The following is a 22,325-nucleotide window of genomic DNA, read 5'->3' on the forward strand; positions in this document are numbered from 1 at the left end:
GGTCTTGGAATATACCAAGATATCATCAATAAACACTATGACCGAGTGATCAAGCATCGGTCTGCAAACCCGATTCATCAGGTCCATAAATACTGCTAGCGCATTGGTGAGCCCAAATGGCATCACTACGAACTCGTAATGACCATAACGAGTCCGAAACACGGTCTTCTCCATGTCCTCCTCTCTGACTTGGATCTGATGATACCCTGACCTCAAATCTATCTTGGAGAACCATCATGGACCATGTAACTGATCAAAGAGGTCATCTATCCTCAGGAGTGGATAACGGTTCTTCACCGTCAACTTTCTCAACTCCCTATAATCAATGCACATCCGGTACGATCCGTCCTTCTTCCTGATGAAGAGGATTGGTGCTCCCCATGGAGAACTGCTAGGTCGAATGAACTGCTTGCCCAGCAGTTCCTGCTGCTGTGAAGACAGCTCCTGCATCTCAGGTGGCGCCAACCGGTACGACGCCTTGGTGATAGGGGCTGCACCAGGAACCAGGTCGATTCGAAACTCAACCTGCCTCTTCGGAGGTATCCCTGGCAACTCCTCCGGAAACACATCTGTAAACTCCCTGACTACTGGAACCTCTGAAACTGAAATCTGATCCCTGGCTCACGTGTCCACCACCTATGCCAGAAAACCCACACACCTGTGCTGAATATATTGTCGAGCCCTAGCAGCTGAACAGAACCCTGATCCCAGTCTTGTGTCCTCGCCATATATAATCAGTTCTCCCCCACTTAGGGTTCGAACTACCACTCGCTGGCCCTCGTAACCTATCATGGCACCAAATTAACTAAGCCAGTCCATCCCCACAATCACGCATACTTCCCCCATGGGAATTGAGATCAAATCTATCGGAAAGGACACTCCGAAGATCTCCAACTCGCATCCTTGGTAGACTGAAGAAGTAGAAACTTCGTGTTCATTGGCGATAGAGACTCGCAATGGATACTCTAGCTCGCCCACTGGCACACTGAACTCCCTACTAAATGTCTGAGATACGAAAGACTGACTCGCCCCCGAGACAAAGAAAACCAATGCAGGCAATGAGTTCACTAAAAACGTACCTAAAAACAGGTACAACAGATAAGTATAACACATATATAATAAATGAGATAAAGAATATAAACATACCAACAACCACATCCGGTGCTGCCCTGGCCTCCCCGGCTATAAGCTGGAAGGCACGCCCCTGAGCCTTCGGTGGCTCCGCCTTAACTGGCCTCCCATCCCCAATCCTATATGTAGCCGGTGCTGGAACCTGCGCTGGTCTGGCTGTGAGTTGTGGACAATTGGTCTTCACGTGACCAACCTGATGACAATGATAACATATCCTCATATCTAATGTAGGGGTGCACTAGCGATAGTCCCTAGCATAGTGCCCCTCCTTGCCACACTTGTGGCACCCACTACTCGCTTGAAAAACTCCAGAATGACTCTTGCCACACTTTACACAAGTGCGGCTCTGCTGACCCCCGGTCCTAGAATCAGCGGTCTTAGACCGCTTCGACGCCGGCTGAGATTGTGTCGGGGCCTGACGCTGCTCCTTCAATTGCAGCTCAATCTCCAACTCACGCCGCCTAGAGGCCTCCTGTAGATCTAGAAGAGTATCACATCACTGCGTGGCAACAAACTGACGGATGTCCGTCTTGAGCATGCTTGGATAACGAGTCATCTGAGCCTGCTCAGAAGCAAGCTCTGGGTAGAACATCGTCCTCTCGATGAACATGCGGGTGATCTCTGACACCGACTCCCCATCTTTATTCAAACTCAAAAACTCCTATGACAATCGTTCCCGCTCAACCTGTGGAATGTATCGGCGCGGAAGATATCCCTGAACTGCTCCCAAGTAACAGCAACTCTCTGATCATCAGTGTACGACCCGGTCGTCAATCTCCACTAGTCATTGGTTGTGACATCCCCATTTTCACGGCCAGAAAAGACCGATTTTTGTTTATGCTTTATAAAAATCAGAGTACCTCTTTTAATATAAATGTTGCGGAATTTCCCAGTAAAACATGATAAATACGTTATCAAGGCATTTCCGAAGAAAAGTATTTTTTATTCATTTTAAAACATTTGGGATGTCATCGTCAATACAGAAACATAAGCATAAACAGAACTTACATACATTATCACTAGTTATTTTTGTATCTCCTTAGTTTCTCGGTGTAATGACTTCATATCAACACCTATGATATAAATAAACTGAGTGGGTCAGGTTGGGAAACATGGTGAGTACATAGGGTTTTCAACCCACAATAATATTATTATGTTTAATCATCAAACAGTTAACCCAATTACCCATCCCCATTATCTTCTTTACTCTTAAGGATCTACCCTAAGAATCAGCTATTTCTCATTCATTCATTCCTAAGGATTATCCTAAGGAATAGGTACGAAGTCCATCGTTGTCAATGACACAACTGTCAAGCACAACTGCTAGTTCTATCACTTAGGTGTAGCTGCCATAATTGTGACATTCTCTATGAGGCGCAGCTGCCGGTATTTTCCTTCGAGCACAACTTCTAGGGTTATGTCGTTTATTAACAGTATCGTTTTTGAGAGTCCACTCGCAATACATGTCAATGAGTTTTTAGAGTACACCGGTGAACACATCGTTCACAACACCCACAGGTTGCGAGCCTACTAGTGTTCCATTAGACTATCTAGAATAGTCCGTGGTTGTCATCCATACTCTGCTAGATGACGGGGCCAACATTTGGGAATAAGGCTTCTCACATTGTCCACCTCTCACCCTTACCTCATGGTCTATATCACCTCTCAACTCATCATCCAACACATATTTCATCTACCCATGTTTTACCCAACATATTATGTAGATATAAATACATATACAGGTTAAATCATATAAAACTTGTATAAAATCGTTCATCCAACATAAATAGCAAGTGTACAGATAATATGCACACATAACACGTAGTTTATATAAAATACTTCATGTCTATGTGTAAGATGAAAGGGACCATGTACTCACCTGAGAAGGTGGTGACTCAACACTCGGACAACACTTCGTTACTCTTAACACAATTTTCCTTGGACAAAACCTAGTATCATTACCACTAGAGTTTAGTCTAATATTCACCGAGACTAATTAATAGTCTTGCTATTATTACTATTATATAAGCGTTACACAATACTTATATAACTCATAATAAGATCCCAAATACTTATTATAATGTCCTAATAACATTACTATATTAAAACATAAGATATACTAACGATAGGGTAGGCGTAGCTCACTTACAGCGGGTTTTTCGCAAAACCGGGCTTCGCTGGAGCAGCGTTCCCGAGCCGAAAATCTTCTGGAGCTCCGAGGCTCACCTCTAGCACTTGGAGGTTGCTAGGGATTGGGGAGGAGAGGTTTGGAATATTGAGAGAGAAAGAAGTGTGAAGGTGTGAGTTTTGGGAGTGATTTACGCCTCTATTTATATGCTGAGTTCGGTGCGAACGCAGCACGTTCGCGAACACAGTGTTTTCCCTACACGAATGCAGCGCGTTCGTTGCCACATGTCTCCATCTTGTTCCAAGACGTGGGGAAGAAGGTGTGGCCTAGATTGTGCCACGTGTCACTCGCAGATTACCCCAAAAACTAATTATCTTCTAAAATCCGTAACTTTTGCATACGAGCTCAGTTTTTGACGTTCTTTATATCCACGCGTAGGTAAAAAAAAGATCTACAACTTCCACTTTGAATCTGTCGGCTAATTCTTGACCGATCTTAAATTTAACAATAGGAGCAGATTAGACTGTTAAAAGACCGCGAAAAATTCGTAACTCCTTCATACAGACTCCATTTTTGTCTGTCTTTTTACCGTTGAGTTCCTATTAATGAGATCTACAACTCTCATTTAGGTTGCGTAAGCCAAAAATCGCTCGAACTAAAATTCGAGTTTCGGGTCGTGCACTACTATGCCAAATCTTAGAAAATTCATAACTTCCTCGTACGAAGTCAGATTTGGGCGTTCTTTTTTTTGTATGTTATCGGTTTAACGTATACTACAAATTTTTTTTAGATTACTAAGGATAGAAAGTCCTCTATCGTAAATTTACTTTTTACGTCTTCGCGGTGTTGTGCCGGTTTTGCCGTTAAACTTCAAAGGGTCATAACTTCTTCGTTATAACTCGGATTTCGGCGTTCTTTATATGTACGGAATCCTTGAGACATATTCTACAACTTGGTTAAGATTATTTATTGTAAATAATATTTTTTCGAAAAGTCATTTTCCACCCCTATTATCTCTAAATTAACTTGCCCCGATCTACGGTCGTTACATTGGCCCTCAACCTAAGCAGGTTCAGAGCACACCTGACCTTCTAGTCAGTAGGATACGAGCAAGTAAAGAAACACCCCTCCACATCCGAAATCCACCTCATAACCTTGATGGGGTCTTGAGTCCCATCAAAATTAGGGAGCTTCATGTTACCGAAGTCCCTGTACTGGAAGCCCCGTGTGGCTCCTACTCTTCCCCCTGCCGCTAATACAGCCGATGTGGCTGCAGCAGTAGCCATCTCCGCAAGGGTTGTGTATCTCTCGTCGAAGTACTCCATGGCCGACTCGTTGACTTCCCCTTGCAACTCGCCAAGTTCATATATGTCCAACAGTTGGGAAGACCCCATCCGACTCGTCGAGTTCACGACAATCTTCATCGGACTCGCTGAGTCCCTTCATTCCTTCATCCATACAAATGCTTTTTAAGCCATGCAAAGACTCCATATTGTAGATATAGCTTCCCAAGGCATGCTTATCACGTAAAGTTGCAAACTTTACGTGCATGCAAAGCTCTAAAGCCTCAAAATGACAAAACTAAGCTTGCAAAGAAGTCTTGCACTTGAGGGAAGGCTCATTCTTGCCAAAATTGATAACTTTATGGATCTAGAGGCAAAAGGGAGTCCAGATCTGAAGTTGCAACTTCAGGTCTTGACTCAAACACAAGAAACCTTTCCTAAAACCCACCCAAAAGAGATTAAAGATGAAATGAGCCAAGGAGACAACCTAATACCTTCAAGAGAGTGCCAACTGAAGTAGATCTTTCCTACCCATGAGTTCCTAGCTTCAATTTACTTGTTTCCCCAAGTGTTTCCTCACCAAGATCCCTCTTCCAAGCTTTAACACACCAAAGAAACACACACACACGATTTTGGGTTTAAGGGTGTCAATGAGCTGTAAAGGGGAGGCTGGGGGAGGCCAAGGATCCTTTAAATAGGGTGCAATACCCCATAATTCGAGGTTTCATCTGCTAGCTCCTACTCGTCGAGTCTCTTCTTAGACTCGGCGAGTAGGTCACTAAAACACGTGGACCAACCCACTGCTACTCGATGAGTAGGGCAACCAACTCGTCGAGGAGACCTTGAAATCAAGAAAATTCTTATATAAATCAATACATGAGAATCGGGGCGTTACATAGTAGTTTTGAAAGATGGAGTAAATTACATGAAAGGACCGTATAGTTTAGGTTAATTTGCGCATTTGGTCCCTAACTTATTTTTTTAACTCAGAAGGTCCCTACTGTTTGTTTTTGTTATGCGCTTGGTCCCTATCTTATCTAATAAGACTATTTTTCCTTGTATTTTTTAATTTATTTAAATAAACACACCCCCAACCCCACTCTCCTCACCTTACCTTACCAACCTCATCGTCTTTTCCTATTTAAATAATAGTCTTTTTAGGTAAGACATGGGCCAAGCACATAACAAAAACAAACAGTAAGGACCAAGTGCGTAACAAAAACGAATAGTAGGGACCTTCCGAGTTAAAAAAATAAGTTAGGGACCAAGTGTGCAAATTACCCCAAATCATAGGGACCATTCGTGTAATTTACTTTAAAAAATGATTTCCTATTTCTAATTTTATTATTCATTTTCCAGATCACTTGACAATTGGAATCTTGAAAGTGGAAACAAAAACAAAAACATTGTTTAGGATAGAAAACAAAAAGAACAAGAAGAGGCTAATCATCTAAAAGCGACGTTGAACAAATATTTTGTTAGAAAAATGTTGTTTAAATTCCGAGTCTAACTTGACAAATGGTGAAGAATCTCATATTGATGGAATATGTTTATTTATTGAGTTACAATTTTTTGCATAAATTTTGCCTAATGAAGCTAACAAAGGTGAAAGTTCTTGAACATCTATTTAAATAATGGAGTATGCAAGAAGCATTGGGTGATTTTAAGTATCGAAAGTGATTTTTCATAAGATATTTATTATTGTAAAATAAAGGATGTTTTTGCTTGAATAAACGTAGGAAGGCATTGTGTTAGGCGGTTTTCAGATTTTATAGGTTTTGTTTGTACTACTTGATTGATTATAAAAGGTGGTGCATATCTGTCGTATATTTTTTTATATAGGTCATGCAATACATATATAAGGGCATAAAGTTCTTATCTCGCCTTAGGTATTTATATACAATGGCCCTGGATCGAACACATCTCTAGAACTACTTAGAGATTTGGGGGTGATTGTTGGAATCCTAAGTCGTGGATACCAAATACTTGAGAACAAGCAAACTAGTTTATGGCAAGTCGTTCAGTAGCTTGTTTCCTAATTCTAAGTTACAAGTCGGTAATTACGATTATATATACATTGTCAAGAATCGAGTTATAATCAATAGAGAGACATTGTAAACACTGTGAGTTTTGAGTAATTTTCTTATAATAATCAAAGAGCTATTTTGGTTAATTTAATTGTGTTTACATTCTAATATTGAATTATCGAGTACTCTATCTGAGTAACACCATCACCTTTGTTATTTTATTTCATGGATGTTGACAAGTGACAATTGGAGTTCTAGTAGTACTAGAATCACTTAAGTTAATTTTCTCAATAATATTGTTCACATAATGGGTTTGACTTAACATAACTCTATTTTGTGTTTGTGTGATCTTGACTCCAAGAATCACTTATACAGTTATACATGACCCAATATATTTCATATAAAACCTGCTTTTCAACATATTTCTAGTTGGTTTTACCAGCTTTTCATTGCTTCTAATGATAAGCATCTCATATACATATAAACATAGTATAACATGATGGGTTTGAGCCATAAGAACTTTCCTATGTGCACATGCAAACCCTAATGCTTGGATCTAGGTTTCTCTAATTGAACATGCAATGTATCCAGGGCTTACAATTCTAGATCTAGTGTAAACAATTGAATCATATAATATGAAATCAGATCTAAAAGAATACCATGAGTTGTTTGCTTGAAACTTCTTGTTCTTGGAGCTTAGAGTCACAATTGTCACTCCTCTAATGGCTTACAAACACCAACTAGCAAGAGGATGATCTTGAGAGAAAGAGGATGTGAGAAATCGTCTATAGGTTTCTTCCTTGCAAGAGTATGGCCGATTTCCCTCACCTAAGGGGTCTATTTATACTATGAGATACTAGGGTTACACCCTTAACCCTAATTGAATAACTTAGGCCCTAAGCAATCCAAAGATCCTCCTAGATATGAGGCTTGGACAATTTTAAGGTAGCCTAAACCTAAAATCCGTCCACCCTAATATCCATAAGGATACATAGCCCAAAACACAACTATCACACATTTGACAGTTTATGCCCATTTATTCAATTAACCTCTTTAAGTCACCAAATTAATTCTCAATTAATATATGACTTATATCAATCAAATAACATTATTATTCCTTTAATATATTACTCTCATAATATATTAACAATAATATCTCTTCTCTCTTTACAAATCATCCTGTCAAGTTGCTATGGTGAAGGCAACCCAAAAGGACCATGCACAACCGGGTCAAGTACTTACCAAATATAGTTACAGCCTTAGACACTAATCCAACATAACATACTAGCCATGTCTTTGACATCAACAAAATTCTCACATTCATTGATTTTGAAACCATAATCTAGCATGACATTGTCAAACTTTTGATTCCATTGTTTTAGTTGTTGATTTAATCTATGCAATGAATTAACAAGTTTGCAAACTTTCTTCTTTTCCCAGGACAATAAAACCCCCATGTTGCTCTATGTAAATCTCTTTTTCTAAGTCATTTTTTAGAAAATCTGTTTTAACATCCAGTTGGTGCACTTCCAAATTTATTAAGGCCGCAATGACAAGTAACATCCTAATAGAGGTTAATAGTGTTACCGGAGAATAAGTATCAAAACAATACAAACCTTCCCATTATCTATAACCTTTTATCACTAATCTTGGTTTATATTTATTTATGGTGTCATCTTATTGAAGATCCATCGATAGCTTGGTGGTTTATTACCCGGAGGAAGATCTAGTAGCTCAAAAGTGTGGTTTTTCACGATATATTTTATCTCACTCTTAATGAACTCTTTCCATTAGGTTCATTATGAGAAAGCAATTGCCTCTCAATAGGTTTTAGTTATAAGTAAGACAGAAAGAGTTTACATAGATGCGAGCTTTTTGACTGGAACATCTTCAAGTCCTAATTAGGTTTTGCATTTTGTATTAATGGAGTTGCTATTAGACGGAAGACTTTAAAGAAAAGCAGCGTTCTCAATACAATTGCAAAAGTTAAGTACATATCGTCATATGTTACAACCAAGGAAGCTGCTTGAATCAAGAAGTTAATTGCAAAGTTGAGAGAGATTGCCAATGTCTCGAATCCTATTGAAATGTATTATGATGGTACTACTATGATTTCTCATGTAAAGTAGTCGTTGTCATACCAAGACTAAAAAATGCTCGAAAATACCATTTCATTAATAAGATTATTTATAAGTGTGATGTCAATATATGCAAAGTCCCTACCGAGGATAACATTGTTGACCCATTGGCTAAGCCATTCTCTTGGGTTTTTAGGAGGTTCACATGCGTAGTATATGAATGAGATTTCTAGCATAGTGGAACTATTACAAACTGATTAAGAGGTGATTGCAACATCGAACATTATAAAAATATATTTTGATTCAATTGTTAAGTGAAAGTTCTATTTTTTTTACACTCTTTTGGCATGTTTGGGTATCCAGGAACCGCTGTGATAGTTGGAATCTTCCATAGCCATTGCTTTTCATGGGAATTACGGATAAATTAAAGGTATTTACAAGGATCCGTTTATGTTCTTGTGGTGAATATAGGAAATGGTTATACTATATTCATACTATTTGTTAGGTGTAAATGTTAGATTGATCCACCCATGAAATTACTCTAAGGATTGGCATCATAAGTGTCATCAACCAATTTCTCTATGGTGTCCTTAAACCAGAAACACTTATGACCTCAACCTATAAATGTTGTGCTTTAAAATATTCTAAAACCACCTTTAACAATGTGGTTATACAAGTTATTGTTATGGGCGATAGGATCCATGTGACAAGATGTAAGTAAGTTTAGATGGGATTTGTCCCATCGCTGAGATATCTGTAGGCCCTCTATTTTTATTTTTTTTTGAAATTGAACAAACACATAGCTATGCTTAAGTATGATGACGTTTGTCATTGTGGTTTAATACGGATCGAGAAACATAACTTATGATAGAGAAAGGTGATATGATCCATGTCTTATGCTCAATATAGGACATCACATATAATGGGAAATATGATGATTAAGTATATTTTTACCTCAAATCTGTTTAGTGTTGTAATGCCATTGTAAGATTAGCATTCATTTGGCTTGGGGAGCAAGGACGCATCCATAAACGCCACACCTAGTTTGTTTCATCACAAGCAGGGGCAGCGCATGAAGACTATAATTAGGGGGGCCGAAAGAAAATTTTCAAAACAAAAAACAAGTTTAACAAATATAGTTTTTAATACAAATTTCTAACCATGCTAATGATTTCTTTATTTTGTTTGTTTGTTTTATAGTTTCTTATACATTAGGATTTTTACTTACATGTATGGCATAGTGTTATAGTGTTATATATACAGATCTTAGACCATGCGGTGTGCCTCTTACCACATACCGCGATATAGTGTGACATGTGGTAACCGCACCAACCCTCAAACAAAATTGTGGTGTGCATAGAGTGTGTTACAATTTTACCACATGGGAAGAAACAGTCACTCCTTCAAATGTTGTATTTCATGCATAAATGTGTGTGTTCTGATGGATATGGTAAGGTGTGGTATGACACTCATCAATTTTGTGGGTAAAACAAAAAAATAATGTGACATTAGAAAAGTGTGGTGAGTGTGGTATGACACTAACCAGCCTTAATAATTACTTTAGTGTTTGCATGGCATATATAAAATTAATAAATATGTTTTTATTATGAATTTCTAATTATACTAAGTTACTAACAATTTTTTTATAAATTCTAACTATACTAAATAGCAATAACAAGAAATAAAAGTTTCTATTTATTTAACAAAGTAATAGTAGTTATTTGTACATTGGCAGCTTCTAGACTCAAAAGTCTATATCGTATCTTTTGTATAGATATATTCACAACAGTAATCAAGGTATAAACAATCATATTTATGAGTATGAGAGAGAGAGAGAGAGAGAGAGAGAGAGAGAGAGATATAGGGAATGCGTACAACTCAATTGTTACGCTCGTGGTAAGGAAACATAAGAGGAAAGGGGCAGCGGCGAACAGAAGGCACGGCGGAGGTTAGAGGCAAGAGTGACCCGTTAGGAGGCGAACAACTTGCTGCGGTTTCCGGTCAGATTTAAGATTTCTTCTTTTGACAGCGACGTTTTCTTTTGGGCAGCTTTGAGATATCTTTTTCTGGTGGTTGGAATAAGTTTTTTTGGTTTACTGTTTTTATAAACTCAAAACATTGAGTTAAAAAAGTTGTAAATTAGATTAAGATCATTTGTTTTTATATAGTTTGAGCGTAACTTCTTCGTTGATTTGGTTTCCTAACGAATGAAGATTGGTTTTGATTTTTTTCAGTGATTTGCGGACATTTTAGTTGATTGTAGTGAATTGCGGACATTTTAGTTGATTGTCTATCTAGTCTCTTAAAATAAAATTATAAGTTATATTACATAATTATAGTAAGCTCATTAGTAATATTAATGATTTTTGGTAAGCGAACTGTATACATATAGGTATTATCAACCTCAAAACCGGGGAGGCCATGACCCCTCCTGGCCTCTAAGAGCCTCCACCACTAATCACAAGGCTATTATTGTAGCACAAATGGGAGATTCTTGGAATATATCCATACAACATAACAAAATGATGTTCCTGCATGCAAAAATCATCTGAACTTATTTGGTCGAACACTATGGAAAGTAGTAAACCTTTAGATTGGATCGATCTCAACACCACTATGACACTTATAATGGTTGTGAGGAACAAGTGATCAAAGGTTGCAAGTGATGTGCACCGGAAACAAACTAGGCTAGTTGGGACCAGCATGAACCACATCCTCTTTACACAATGCACAACACAGTTTGAGCATATGATGCCAAAGGCAGTCTAGAACACAGATTGTCTCCTATAGGAAATTTTTTGCCTCTATAATATATATTGGTGTGTGAATTTTGCAAAATCTTAAACACAAAAAAACGTCATAATTCCTCAATAGTTTCTGCTATATTAACAAGAAAACCAAATTCTTAATATTGTTAATAGCTTCGTCCCCAGTACGTCCATTTCTTGGCAGGTTTTCCTGACGCAAAGCACAATGTACCTGTCACAAAAATTAAGTCACATAGATATTCCAAGACAGGATAGAAAAGAACGTGTTGTCCTGTGTTTGATGTGTATGATGTGTATCAGACGACTGAGACTGAAATTGATTGATGTAAGTAGGATAAAAAGTCACATCAAAAAAAGTAAAACAAGGACTCGCTCGTCTCTTGTATGTGCAAAAGACGTAGATACTGTTATCGTCATTATTGAAAATAGCCCAAGAAATTTTTTTCAAGAAATTGCAATCAAATAATACCTTTGGGCAGCTCGGGCTGCTCAAATGGAGAACAAAGTGTCTTAGCTGCTCCTGTCTCCCCTTTTGTCTTTGTTTTCACATCTTTCTCGACTTCCTGAAACATTTTAAATCCTTATTAGATTTAAAATGTAATCTAATAATAATTAGCACAGTAATAATAATAAATAGACATGAACCACCAAGATATGACTGAAATGTTGTCTTTTTGTCTTTTTCTACACATCACAAATATTGTTTCAAATTTGTAGTTTTTCTGTGACACCTCTACATGTACTATCGATAATATTATAATTCCATTTCTTGTATTGTTTTTTTTTATTCAGGAAGCATGTCTTTTAAGTTGTATAGGTATTTTGTTTGTAAATTTATAATGATAAAGAATATAAATTAATTACCTCTTCATCACACCATGGAGCCAAAATCAATTTCTTTTGGGCTAATGCAACGATAAACTCATCCCAAGTTTTTATAACTTGAACACAAGCATCTCGTTTTTGCTTAGCGACTTCAAACATGTTTTGTTGAACATCATCCAACAAACCCTTTACTTTATCAACCAAATCATCCATTGGAATATCAATTTTTTTTCCATTGTCACGACGAGCCACACACACCTGAAAAGTGAAAACAAACACATTATTTTATCGTAATTAGTGCAACTTTTTATTTACAAAAGTAATAAAAAGCTAATTAAAACTCGGATAATATATCTTCTAGATATAATGAAAACCAAAAATTAAACACTTTGGTCCTGTTAATACCTGATTTTTAGCAATGTCCCTGGGTCCAATTTCAATCCTCAAAGGAACACCTTTCATTTCCCAATGAGCATACTTCCAACCTGGTTTATAATTCTCCCTTAAGTCAGCTTCAGCACGAATTCCTACATCACATAAAGCTTTCACAGTCTCCAAACTTGCATTCACTAATGCATCAACGTCGGCATCACTGTAAGGCAAATGAATCACAATCACTTGTACTCCCGCAACTTTAGGAGGCAACACCAGTCCTTTATCATCACCATGAACCATCACCATCACCCCTATCTGTAAAAAAATCTTACGTTTTTAGCAATGTCATCTAAATACAAAGCAACTTTCGATGATATAACAAGAAAAGAGATTGAAAGTTTTTAAATTTTTTTTTTACTGTTCGAGTACTATATGCCCAAGAATTCTGCCAAACCATGGCTTTTTCTCCCTTTTCATCTTCGAATTTTATTTCAAACATTTTTGCAAAATTCTGGCCTAAGCAGTGGGAAGTCGCACCTTGTACACCACGCCCACTATGTGGAATAAACGCCTGTTCGCATTATATAAAATTATAAATAATGTAATTAGTTATATATAATGACTTGACAGGGGCAAAAACGTCATTTAACATTTTCAAAAAGTATTGTCGGTAAGTAAGTACCTCAACACTGGTGGTATAAAGTCCACCGGCAAACTTCTCCATCTCACTTTTTTTCCCTTTCACCACAGGCACAGCTAAGTACTCTTCGTATAGCCGTCTATACAGTTCAAGAATTTCAACAACCTAAAAATAAATACATCATTAAACTATTTTATCAATCAACAAGTATACTGATATTGATACGATAGTTTTTTTTTATATATTTATTAACCTAATTTACCAATATCAGTGTATAATAATAGTATAATACACTAAAGCACAACGTACTTTCACCAATTTAAGGATATAAACAACTAGATTATTTATAGTATAGTTTACTATTGCTATCGTGATTTTAAGTTAAAATCACGATAGCAATATAAAAATACAATAAAGCACAACAAAGATAGTTATTAATTCCTTAAATTAATAATCATACCTCAGTGTCTGCCTCCTCCTTTGTTGCAAAGGCAGTGTGCCCTTCTTGCCAAAGAAACTCACGACTCCTAGAATAACAACAGAAAGTTTATTATCATTTTCATGAAAGGGAAAATCAAGATCAAAAGAAAAAAAAAGAAAAAAAAATCATGCAATGTGATGAATTATGAATAAGAAAGCTACCTGATGAATGGAGTAGGATTACTAAATTCCCATCGAACAACATTACACCATTGGTTAAGTTTCAAGGGTAAGTCACGGTGTCCCCTGATCCATTTTGAGAAATACGGATACATCACTGTTTCACTTGTTGGTCTAATTGCAATTGGAATTTCCAATTCAGAGTCCCCTGATCTTGTCACCCATGCAACCTGAAAGCAAAATAAGGAGGGCATTCATGTCTTTTTTGGCAAAACAAAATGAAAACGAGATCAATTATAGTGTTGATAAAGATAGTGAGATACGATACATATATATATACCTCAGGAGCAAAACCCTGTATGTGATCCTTCTCTTTTTGTAGAACGTTGTTGGATACAAAAAGTGGGAAGTAACAAGTTTTAATCTTCATCTTCTTGATTTCTGCATGTATGTCTGCAATGAATAAAGATAGATGTATTCAATAAACATAAGAGCTAAAACTGTATTATTAAATTAACAAATAGTTATGCTTACTTGCATTATCTCCCAAATAGACATTGCCCATGGTCGGAGGATATAACAGCCAGATATATTATAATATTCTATCATTTCACCATTTGTAACAACCTACACGACCCAATTACCCAAAAAGATTTAAAAAAAAAAGTTAGAGAAATACTCGTATTATATAGGCATCATGTCAATAATTACAAAACAATAGGAATGTCATGTAATTAATTATACCTCAGAATACCATTCACCAAAGTTGCCATCTTTAGTATTAGTAAGACCTAGACCAGTCTCCTTCTTCCTTCCCTCTGCAATCACAAATTTAATTTATCACAAAATTAGATATGGAATATAACAAATTTACGTTCAAGAATCTACATGTTTAATTATGTGAAATACATTAACTATAAGGAATATTTCTCATTGAAAAATATATAATGCGATAATTATAGAGAATATTCATTATAATTAATATATTTCATATTTAATTAGGGCAATATTTCTCATAATTAATGCTTATTACAAAATCCCATACTTAAATAAGCAAAAGACACTGTCTTTCAGTTTTTTCTTAAAATTTTGATGATTTGACATCAATTTGAATTAAAAAATTAAATCATTTGATTTTGCATCCGTCCGTAATTTATAACTTTACACATATTTTCTAACGCAAGCAACATAGTTTGGTGTATGTCATCCATTAACATCCACTTTCTAACAAAAAAACTGTCAACTTTAACTCATAAATCAAATTTCAACAGAATCATTAGACTTTTTCATGAAAACATCTCTTTTCTTAGACCAATTAAGACTAATAAATTCATACGCATTACACCATATGTAGCGTGTATGTGTATGTGTATGTGTATGCTGAGCTCAAAGACAGAATTTAGTAATTAGTAAAAACACTCACTGCTAGGGTTTGCAGCTGCATTAGATTTGTTGGCATTAGCAGGCTTGTCTCCTTTACCACCAGCCATGTCTTTTAACTTTCAGCTGAAATAAAAATTTAAAAATTTAGAAACCAATAACAAAGAGTAAACTGAGAGAACAACAATCAAGTAACGATAGGAACTAAGTAAGAACAAGCCTGATTTTTAAAGGAAAAGGAGGGAAAAAGGAAAGAAAATCTTGCCTTTTTCTACTCTCAAGATCATACGCCTGATTAGGCTAAACGGTGTGGAGAGATTTATGCCGACGGTAATCCTACGAGGAAGGTGTTGCCGGCGGTAAACACCACTCTATGACCGCTTTTGTACCGGCGGTAATATAGCGGAGGTATCGGTATGTTTCCACCGTTTTGTTTACCGATCAAATAGAAGATATGACCTTTGTTTACCCAACGCTTGCTTCCATCGTTGAGTTATTTGAAACAAATATATATTGATTAATATGGTGATTTGTTTTTTTTTCTCTATGAATTGTTTAGTCAATATAAAAAGAGTAAATGTTATCTACGTATTTCAAGTACCTTATTTACTAACCTAAATACCAAAATAAACGTAATTTATTGAAAAAGGATAACGATTAAAAACTATAACAAATCTATGTGTTTTAAAAGTTTTTGTTTATGTAATTTTCAAATGTAATTTATATATTTATTTTTAAATGCCATGACAACCTTTTGTATAAAGTTTTAAATTAATTGTTATTGTAAATAAAAGATTATAAAGTTTGTATTTATATTAATTAATATATAAAAAAGAAAAGGAAAAAATTAATAGGTAAAAACATCATCACACCACACTCATAGGTAAAATTATGGCAAAAATATAAAAGTTTACTTGACGCCTATGTGACATACTTATTTCATAGGTAAAAACATTACGATACCATTTAGCCTTAGGAATTTTATAGGGTAAATTACACGAATCGTCCCTCGTGCAGGTGCCGAAAAGCACGTTTAGTCCCTATTTTCAAAAATTAACTCGGACGGTCCCTCGTTTGGTTTAAAGTTGCATGTTTTATCCCTAAAAGACGATTTTGTTGCAGGTTTAGTCCATACCAGATTTAAAATGACAATAATGCCCCTGTGTATTTTTTTCAATTAATCTAATATTATTTATCATTTAAAGAAGGAAATTGTGCCCACTTTCACCCATCCTCTACATCTCCCCTTTCTATTTTCTTTCAGTATTGTAGAACCCACCCGCAAAATCATATGCTTCTGGCAAGCTTCAAGATACCCATGAAGTCGATTCGATATGTACCTCAAAAGCTACCATGAAACCGAAACCTAAATCAGACACCATAGGAGCAAGGTTACCTCCTCTATATCTGATTTTGTGATGGGGGGAAGCCATCACCAGAAAGATATGAAGAACAGTCGATCTCTTTCCCTCTTCTCCGTTCTCAATGTAGAACTGTCACTCTTTCTTAATTCTTTATTCGAATAAGAGGCGAAGGTGTTATAATCAGAGGCGAAAGCGGACACTATCTCCGACGCCATGGTTATACAGGGTTGCAGATGGGTTAAAACCCGTTTTAGATCCATTCAAATCGGTACCAAGTGCCTTTCAGATATGGTCGAATTGGAATGCTGGTCTCTCTCTTTTTTATTTTGTTTATAATTATACTTGTTTATTAGAAAACAATCGATGTATGGGAAATTTTACAATCAATGATTGTCAGATTTTAACCTAGATTGATTTTTTGGATCTCTTTTACATCTAGATTTTTGGATGCACCATGTAAGGAAATCATACAAACCATAAGTCTGATTAAATGGAGAGCATACAGGGATAACTGATAAAGAAGACGGGTGCAAGGTTGAGATCGAGGAAGAAGTTGTCGGCATATGTTTAGATTGATCTCCTTCTTCACATATGTCCAGATCGATTTCTGCCTAAGGTTTCAGATCAAGGAAGAAGCCAGGTGCAAGGTTTTCAGATTGTGATTTGATTGGAGGAGGACATGGCAGTGATAGGTGGTGGTGTCAGAGGTGCTAGCGGTGATAGGTGGTGTTGGGCAATTTGTGGTAAATCCTGATTTGGGGAAACTCAAATGGTTCCATTTCCAAATTTGAAACTGGAGAGACGCAAGTATGAGATCAGAATAGGGGAAACAGGAGAAGAGAGTAAAATAGAGACTGAACTTGGTCGGTGTCTTGGAGTCGATCTCCTCTGTATGAAACCGTAGATGTCTAGGACTTTCCGAAGGAGTTGTCGGAGCATTGAAGTCGATCGTTGTGGGTGGTAACAGTAGATATGAGATGCATTGAAGAAGAAGAAGAAGAAGGGGAGGGGAGGGGGAGACGAGTGATTAAATGTACCGACCCATTTCTGTTTTTTAAATGCAATAATATTTATTTTGTATAATAAACAAATCAATAAATAATTAATAAATAACAAGTAAAGAGAAAATAAATCAAAAAATAAATAAATAAGGGTAAAATGGTCTTTTTATGTGCGGAGGGACTAAGCAAGCAAGAAAAAACAAAACAATGGACAGTCCGAATTAATTTTTGAAAATAGGGACTAAACACGCTTTCTGACATATGTACGAGGGACGATTGGTGTAATTTACCCAATTTTATATGGGTTGTAGTTTTAAAAATTATATATCATTGTTTCTCAAATATCTTTCTATTAATTTTTTTATTCATCTTGTAATATTTTTTAAATTATTAATTTTATTAAATATAATAAATATCATAATTTTAAATTAGAAAGATGATATAAGAAAAAAAAATTTAAGTAATTAAAAAAGTACAGGAATAAATAATAAGATAGTTAATTTCTCTCTAATAGAATATCTTTTAGATATTAGCTTTGCATTTATCATTAGGTTTATAATATATATTGTTTTACAAGACAATCAAATGACCATGTAACATTTTATTATTTATAGGTTTTCTTGAGCGGTTAAGATAAGGATTTTAAGCCCTTAAAAATATTAAACTATATTAAATTTAGTAACAAGTAATTTGTAATCGTTTTATTATATATAGTTTATTTTTTTTATAAAATAACGTTTGATTTCTTGTTTTATAGGGCGTGTTGTTGGTTAATTATGGGACCACTTCATAAATATGTACGATATATTATGAAATCAATTTATTATGGTAAGAATATAAATTGTTGATGGACTGATTTATAAAATATTTACTTACCATGTGGGTTGAGTTCCCGGTTTGACTCAAGATCCTCAAGATCCATTCCTTCTCTCACATTAGGGTTTATATCCATCTATAAATACATGTGATGAGGAGCAAATCAAAACACACGAAAATACACTAAGAAAATTCGTATGGTTCATTGCTGGGGGATTTTAGAGAGAGCTTTTGAGATCAACTGGAAAGCTCTTCCTAGTCTCTAAATCCGAAAATCTCAATGGAACAAGGTATGTAATCATTCTTTCATGTTTAAGTTTTCTTTTAATTAGATTCGAGATTAAAGATCTTCATATTATGCTTCCGCGTTTATGTTTTGGTTACAAAAATAACCAACAATTGGTATCAGAGCCTACTCGAATCTATTACTAGAAAGTTTTGTTTTGATTTGTTGAAGATCACTTAAATCTGCGAGTTTCAAAAGGTTTAATAGAAACTTTTGGATGAGATATGTAATTCTGATATTCGTAACATACCTGTTGTTTCTAGCTGTTGATGAAAAGACTGCATTAATTTATTTTCTTTGTTTCCATTGTGTTTTAAGTGTGTGTATTTTGAATGAGACGTGAGACCCATTATTTTCTTTATGACCTTTTAATTAAAAAGACTTATTTGAATATCTTGCAAATCAGAAAGAAAAGTGAAAGATTTATAAATTTTGTCCATTTTTTTCTCTGTCGACGGAGATGTACATGGTATGTGTATATTCATGATAATTTTTTTTTTCTCTTCTTGAGTTTGATCTCTCATAGACGTTTTAGATGGTCAAAGTAAGGTATGCTTTTATGAGGTTGTTCAGCCGATTGGTCATGAATGGTTGTTAGCAAATTTATGATAAGTTTAATTAACCATGATATTTAACGAAAATAATGTTTCTTAAATAACGAGTTAATTAGTCATGAATTTTATTTTTATTATTATTATCATTATTAGTTTGTACATTTGGATATGTTTAATTTGCTATTCGGCCTAAAAGAAACTGTGTAAATCAGTTTTATCATATTTCAATGCAAGGAATTTTCTTTTTGGTTCCAATATACGTATAAATTGGAAATTTGGAGATTAATTTAATTGGAATTTTGGAGATTGATTTAGATTGTCAGTTTATCGTTGATAATGTTTTTCATTATATTATCAAATTTTGGTTTCATGAAAACATGTGATAGCATTTATGGAAATTTATAAACGTAATTTTGGTTATTGATAAATTTCATTTATGACATATTATTTATTTTAAGGGTAAATTAATTGACATAATATATCGCCAAAGCGATCTCTTTTGTGAAAATTAATTTACAAAGAACTTAAATTTTATGGTTTGTATTTATTACTGCGGATATTAATCGACCCAAAGGTAGGTTAATATTTGGCCGGATAAATACATGTTTGATGATAAATATGCGACGATTTTTTAGGTTACATGTCATTAATAAGTCAATCCAAAGAGAGATTTATTAATTGACATGATATATTGTCAATTCTTATTATCAAAATTTATGGTTTATTTGTTTATTAATGCGGATATTAGCCGACCCAAAGGTAGACTGATATTTGGCCGAATAAACATATATGTGGTGATAAACATGTGACGATTTTTTGGTTCCATGTGATTAATAAGTCAATCCAAAGAGGGTCTTGTTAATTGACATGATTTATTGTCAACGTTTATCTCTAAAATAAGGATATCTCTTGCAAGTTAGTATTACTGTCCAAAGACTTGATATTAATGTTGTGTTGATACCTTGTAAAAATGTCATAAATTGAAATTATTGATTACGGTTTATGGATTAATGAGCATAAAAGTAGATTTATCTATATTCTCAAAACAGAAATTTGAATTATGGTATTATACCTGTTAACATTGATCACACTTATGATTCTTACTCAATGAGATTAACTTTAAGGAATGCAATGAGGACATTATGTTAGTTCTCAATTGCGTGGATATTGACAATTTATTTTGGATAGAGCAACATTCTTTGAGGATGTTGAGTTTGGGGGAGAAACAAGGTTAAAACATTGTCCTTAAGGAGGAATCAATCTTGATTCCTATTATTGCTTTTGATAGTATGCAAATTATGAATCAGTGATCGACAATGTTTTTCAATCTCCTATTTTGAATACACAAACTCAACAACCTCAACTTTGGATATCCTATGCGTAGTACCACATTTATCATCAATTTATTATCTTTTTTGGTTTTGCGGTAAATACAGTAAATGATATTGTGTATCACATATTAAGTGGGAGTAAATTTATCTTTCTGGTTTTGGGTCAATATCTATACAACCTAAGTTTGGATCATAAGAAAGTAGCCAAATGAATTTTGAGATATCTATATATAACAAAAGGCTATATGCTCAACTATAGGAAATCAGATGTTTTGGAGATCATTTTTATTAAAAATCTGATTTTATTAGATGCCAAAATGGTTACCGATCCATATTGGGATACTTTTACATTTTAGCATGATGAGCTACTTCATGGAATAGACTTCAGTAGCTTCTTCCATAATGGCAGCATAATTTGTAGCATGGAATATGGTTGTGGAAATTTGTCACGAGGCTACACATTATTGGTATTGAAAGACCACTAAAGTTGTGATAATAAGTCAACAATGTTACATTCCAACAACAGAAGTTCTATTAAGTCAAAGCATATGGACATCAAGTTTCCTTCTGTTAACACAATAGTGCAAAATGGAAATATATATAGCACATATGAACAAACTCCATGAAAGCGGATCCGCTCATAAAGGGATTACCTCCCTAGGTCTTTCATGAGCATACTACACACGTTGGTGTGATATTTGGTTTTAGTGGGAGTTTTATGGTGCTTTATGTTTTGTTTAAGATCAATTATGTTTTTCTGTACAGAATTAAGAATCCAGTTAACTCCATTATTAGTTGCACTTATTTGAAGTTTGATCTCACTTCAAGTTAAAAAGGAACTCGTTGGAAATCTATTTAGATTTTAAAACCACACTTCATGTTTAATCTATGTCGTTAGTTATATATGTATATGTGACCATTGATAGGTTTAGTTATGTAAATTGTAACGAATGCCGCTTTGATCCTATACTATTATGATTAGTGGACGAGATTGTTTAAGGGTACCAATGTTATAATAACATTCATTAAAGTGCTTATACAGTTATATGTACATTTATATATTCGTGGTCCAGTGGGAGATTGTTGGTTAATTATGGGACCAGTTCATAAATATGTACGATATATTATGAAATCAATTTATTATGGTAAGAATATAAATTGTTGATGGACCGATTTATAGAATATTTACTTACCATGTGGGTTGAGTTCCCGGATTGACTCAAGATCCTCAAGATCCCTTCCATCTCTCACATTAGGGTTTATATCCATCTATAAATACATGTGATGAGGAGCAAATCAAAACACACGAAAATACACTAAAAAATTCGTATGGTTCATTGCTGGGGGATTTTAGAGAGAGCTTTTGAGATTAACTGGAAAACTCTTCCTAGTCTCTAGATCCGAAAATCTCAATGGAACAAGGTATGTAATCATTCTTTCATGTTTAAGTTTTCTTTTAATTAGATTCGAGATTAAAGATCTTCATATTATGCTTCCGCGTTTATGTTTTGGTTACAAAAATAACCAACAATTGGTATCAGAGCCTACTCGAATCTATTACTAGAAAGTTTTGTTTTGATTTGTTGAAGATCACTTAAATCTGCGAGTTTCAAAAGGTTTAATAGAAACTTTTGGATGGGATATGTAATTCTGATCTTCGTAACATATCTTACCCAAACCCGTTTATTCTGTGTCCGGTTCATGTCGGGTTTCGTGTCGTATCAATTTTTGTCATCTC

The 22,325-nt window shown here is 35.0% G+C and overlaps 1 protein-coding gene across 1 annotated transcript; it reads right to left on the reverse strand.

Moving 5' to 3' along the window:
• Positions 1–11,452: 11,452 nt before the first annotated feature.
• On the reverse strand, positions 11,453–15,348 carry LOC145073876 (proline--tRNA ligase, cytoplasmic-like). Its single transcript, XM_079020350.1, has 12 exons — positions 15,279–15,348; positions 14,600–14,673; positions 14,386–14,482; positions 14,196–14,308; positions 13,898–14,085; positions 13,716–13,782; positions 13,298–13,420; positions 13,034–13,186; positions 12,646–12,930; positions 12,280–12,498; positions 11,885–11,978; positions 11,453–11,626 (listed from the first exon to the last, which is right to left on the reverse strand). Exons 1-12 carry the CDS (start codon positions 15,343–15,345, stop codon positions 11,562–11,564), a joined length of 1,545 nt encoding a protein of 514 aa, XP_078876476.1. The 5' UTR covers positions 15,346–15,348; the 3' UTR covers positions 11,453–11,561.
• Between the last annotated feature and the right edge of the window lie 6,977 nt (positions 15,349–22,325).

This window comes from Lactuca serriola, chromosome 9 (assembly GCF_051521515.1).
Source record: "Lactuca serriola cultivar US96UC23 chromosome 9, Lser_US96UC23_V15, whole genome shotgun sequence".
NCBI lineage: Eukaryota > Viridiplantae > Streptophyta > Magnoliopsida > Asterales > Asteraceae > Lactuca > Lactuca serriola.